The 3,927-nt window shown below is 44.6% G+C and overlaps 1 protein-coding gene across 1 annotated transcript in view; it reads left to right on the top strand.

Moving 5' to 3' along the window:
- Positions 1–3,675, top strand: part of nr2f5 (nuclear receptor subfamily 2, group F, member 5) — a 24,335-nt gene extending 20,660 nt beyond the window's left edge. Inside the window, exon 4 of the mRNA XM_063199351.1 lies at positions 1,546–3,675. Within this exon, the coding sequence (XP_063055421.1) occupies positions 1,546–1,865 (320 nt within the window). The 3' untranslated portion in view covers positions 1,866–3,675. The remainder of the gene's footprint in view (positions 1–1,545) is intronic.
- The last annotated feature ends 252 nt before the right edge of the window (positions 3,676–3,927 follow it).

Below are 3,927 nucleotides of genomic sequence, written 5' to 3'. Positions count from 1 at the left end.
TTTTGTATGGTTGAAAATGACAACCTACATTTTTGTTTTCTGTTTTCTGTTACCGTGATAGTGCAGCAACAAGTTGAACTCTTTCCCTCTCCCTCCTCTCCTCCTTCCTAGTCTCAAACACACCAGGGGTGAGTTTCTCAAAAGGGAAGTTGTTAGCCTGTTAGCAACTTCGGTAGTTGCCAATGGGAAAATGCATTGAAAGCAACGAAGTAGCTAATGTAGTAAGCAACTTTGGTTTCTAGAAATTCACCCCAGGAGTCTGCCTGACATGTTGCTGCACCTTAGTGGTGTCAACAATGATCGATTCGGCGATCCGAATCGATGCAGGGCATGGACGATCCAGAATCGATCCAGCAAGTTCCAGAATCGATCCGGCAATTTTTTTTAAAGTTTCAATTACTTCCATGGATATTTCGGGAGCAAATGAATATTAAATTAAATAAAAGCACTTCAAAACATTGCAAGACTGATACAGACTGATACAGAAAACAGCCAATAAATTGTTGCTCAGTATCTGACTCCTTGTATTGCCTCATCATGACTGATTAAACATTTGCTTTGCTTTCAATAGAAATGTAATGCATTGCAATGCATTGTAGAATTGAATCGGATCGGATCGGATCGCATAGAATAGAAATTAAATCGAATCGAATCGAAACGCTACCTCCCAAATCGTGATGGAATCAGATCGTGAGGGCAGTGCCGATCCACACCACTATGCACCATACTTTTTATTTTTAAGTGTTATATTAAAGGGTTTTAAAATTGAATTCCCCACCTCCCGTCTCTCTCCACCTCTTCCAGAGGCCATGGCCCTTTCTAACCCGTTTATATATTAAAATAAATGAATTTAACTTTCAATATTTTTAAATGTATTTAACTTTTGACATAAAATATTCAATTATATCTCTCTCCCAGCCAACCCCCACCTCCTCTGATGTCATGGGCCTATCTGACGCAATTCACCTTGTTGTATCTTTATGTTTAATAATAAATGGACTATCAAATTCATTTCTCTCCATCTTCCAGACGTGGTGGTTTGGTCTGACGTTGCCCACCTTGTCGCATTTATACATATAATATTAAATAGAATATACACAGTATTAAATTCTCTCTTCCACTTCCCCTCCCCCAGACATCATGGGCCGGTCCAGTCTGACATTGCCTACCTTGTTGTATATAAAATAAAGAATATAGAATTAAATTCTTCCTCTATGACTCTCTCTGTCACACACACACACTCTCTCTCTCACACACAGACACACACACACACACACACACACACACACACACACACACACACACACACACACACACACACACACACACACACACACACACACACACACACACACACACACACACACACACACACACACACACACACCTCTCCTTCTAGACACCATGGGCCTGTCCCACATGGACTTTTTATATATTTCATAATAAATAGTGAAAAGAATGGTGAATTATAAAAAATGAATAGAAATTGGAATTAAATTCTCTCTCTGTGTCTCCCTCTCTTTCTCCCCCTCCCCCTCCTCCTAGACGCCATGGGCCTGTCCGACGTGGCACACGTGGAGAGCATCCAGGAGAAGTCGCAGTGTGCGCTGGAGGAGTACGTGCGCAACCAGTACCCCAGCCAGCCCAACCGCTTCGGCCGGCTGCTGCTGCGGCTGCCCTCGCTGCGCATCGTCTCCTCGCCCGTCATCGAGCAGCTCTTCTTCGTGCGGCTGGTGGGCAAGACGCCCATCGAGACGCTGCTGCGCGACATGCTGCTGTCCGGCTCCAGCTACAACTGGCCCTACATGCCCGCCGTGCAGCGCGACCGCCCCATCTCCCTGCACTACAACGAGAACGGGCCCTGAGACGCCGCCCCGCCCCGCCCGGGGGTCCTGAGGGGTCCTCCTGGGGCCCCAGTTAGGCCCCTTGCTGGTGGGCTGATATCCTGTGGGTGGGTGGGATGGAAAGGTGGACTGGGCTAATTTGGGAGTTGGTGGGGGGATTGGTAGATTTCACTGACTGCTTCCCCTGTCCCCTGGTCAACCCGAACTGGAACCCATCCAAACACCACTGACCTCAGCCCACCTCACCTCATGTTGCGAAATGAACTGACAGGACTGATGAACGAACGCTCAGTGGCCTCTTTGAGGAGCTCTCTCTCTCTTTCTCTCACTCTATCGGTCTCACTCTATCTCTCTCGTTCTCTCTTTCATCCACGCAATCAGCACCCCCACTCTGATGCAAAAGACTTGACACTGTGGCTGTCACTCTGAGACGGACGGACTGGGACCTTGATTCTTTCTCCTGCCTTCCCGCCAGATGCTCTATATTATATACTCGTGTTGTTTTTGCAAATAGTCGATCAAAGCCAGTCGACCAACGACTCTCATTGCAAGGCAAAACTGATTTCAGAGGATCTGGCCAAAGGGCTTTGTACTTTGGACACGAGAAGGCCCGATTCCTGATTGTTTTGCGAATGAACCAGAAGCCATTAAAAGTACCAATGCCAAATTTTCTTTCTTTCTTTCTTTTTCTTTTTTTTCTAAGCAAGGACATTCAGAAAGAATAATCTCATTGTCTGTTTCGGAGGCCTTTAGAAAAATGCCCCAGCGAGGTCCTTCTTTTCTTCTGAACTGCAATTGAAGATTGTATCCATATGTGTGTGTTTTTGACTCTGCGCAGCCAGAGCAAACAGTGTGATCACAGCAGCTGGGTTCTGAGTGGGGAGGCGGGAGGGGGCTGGGTTGCGTTGTGCGTGCGTGTGTGTGTGTGTGTGTGCGTGTGTGCGTGTGTGTGTGTGTGTGAATGCATAGGTGTGCGAGCATGTGTGAGAGGCAGAGAGTAATGTCTGTGTAAGGGACATCCACATCTCCTACTATATTATGTGCAAGCCGAGAAACAAACAAGACTCTTTTAGGGCACACTTGCGTAAAAAAGAAAGCCATTGCCAAAGCCAAAGTGGCAACGAAATTGTTTGGAATGTTTTGTGGTGATGGAGACAAAAAAATGTCTTTTGGTTTGTTTCCAAGTTGACCTTCTTTGTATTTTTGGGTCTCTGAAGAGGTTGGAAGCTGTGAAAAGAGGCACTTGATATTTGAAACCAGCCAGACAACCAAACCCCTTCCCTCCCCTCCCCTCCCCTCTCCCCCCTCTCTCTCTCTCTCTCTCTCTCTCTCTCTCTCTCTCTCTCTCTCTCTCTCTCTCTACTGCTCTATCCAGCTAGCACCAAAAGTCCAGCACAACTAGATAGTACTTTAGTTGCCATGTCAACAACAGAATCCACCCTGTTTATAGTGCTTATCCGGATTGTAAATACCTTGTCTGTTCAAGGTGAATACTGTATTTTATGATCAAACACACACAACATTGCCAACAGTCAACCACTGTGAGAATGTCGGGTGACGTATAGAGAGAGGACGTCTTGTATAGCATAGGATATTCTCTGTTGTATACATTTTCTTATCCATATAGAGTCAATAAAAAGCCACCAATGTCAAAGCAGTCACATTCAAACGAGGCACTACAGTTTTGACAAGGCAACATTTGGATGCAAAAGCCATTGGGACCTTAAGAAGCAGGACCTTTTGTTGTATTAGCTCACAAAATATTTCTATAAGAGTATGTTTTTTTCTGTATTTTAGGTTTTGAAAAAATGAATCAATGAATGATATAAAAACAGTGATTCACTTGTCTGTATTTTTTTCTGTGTGATTCATTGTGACATGAATGAAATTGAGTAATGTGTTTATTAATTACCGGTAAGCTGTATTCTTGTCATGATTCACTGAAGACTTTTTAAATATACACCTTTGCTGTGATTTCAAATAGTTGACCTCAGTTTTAGTCACTAAACATGAATTAGCAAAATTTGTGTTGACGAGACGTCCATTCACACTGCTTCCATCTGCCTATTTGTACCTTTCCGGT

This window comes from Engraulis encrasicolus, chromosome 5 (assembly GCF_034702125.1).
Source record: "Engraulis encrasicolus isolate BLACKSEA-1 chromosome 5, IST_EnEncr_1.0, whole genome shotgun sequence".
Lineage (NCBI taxonomy): Eukaryota > Metazoa > Chordata > Actinopteri > Clupeiformes > Engraulidae > Engraulis > Engraulis encrasicolus.
The sequence above is the reverse complement of the archived record's forward strand: the minus strand, read 5'-3'. Positions and strand labels throughout refer to the sequence as shown.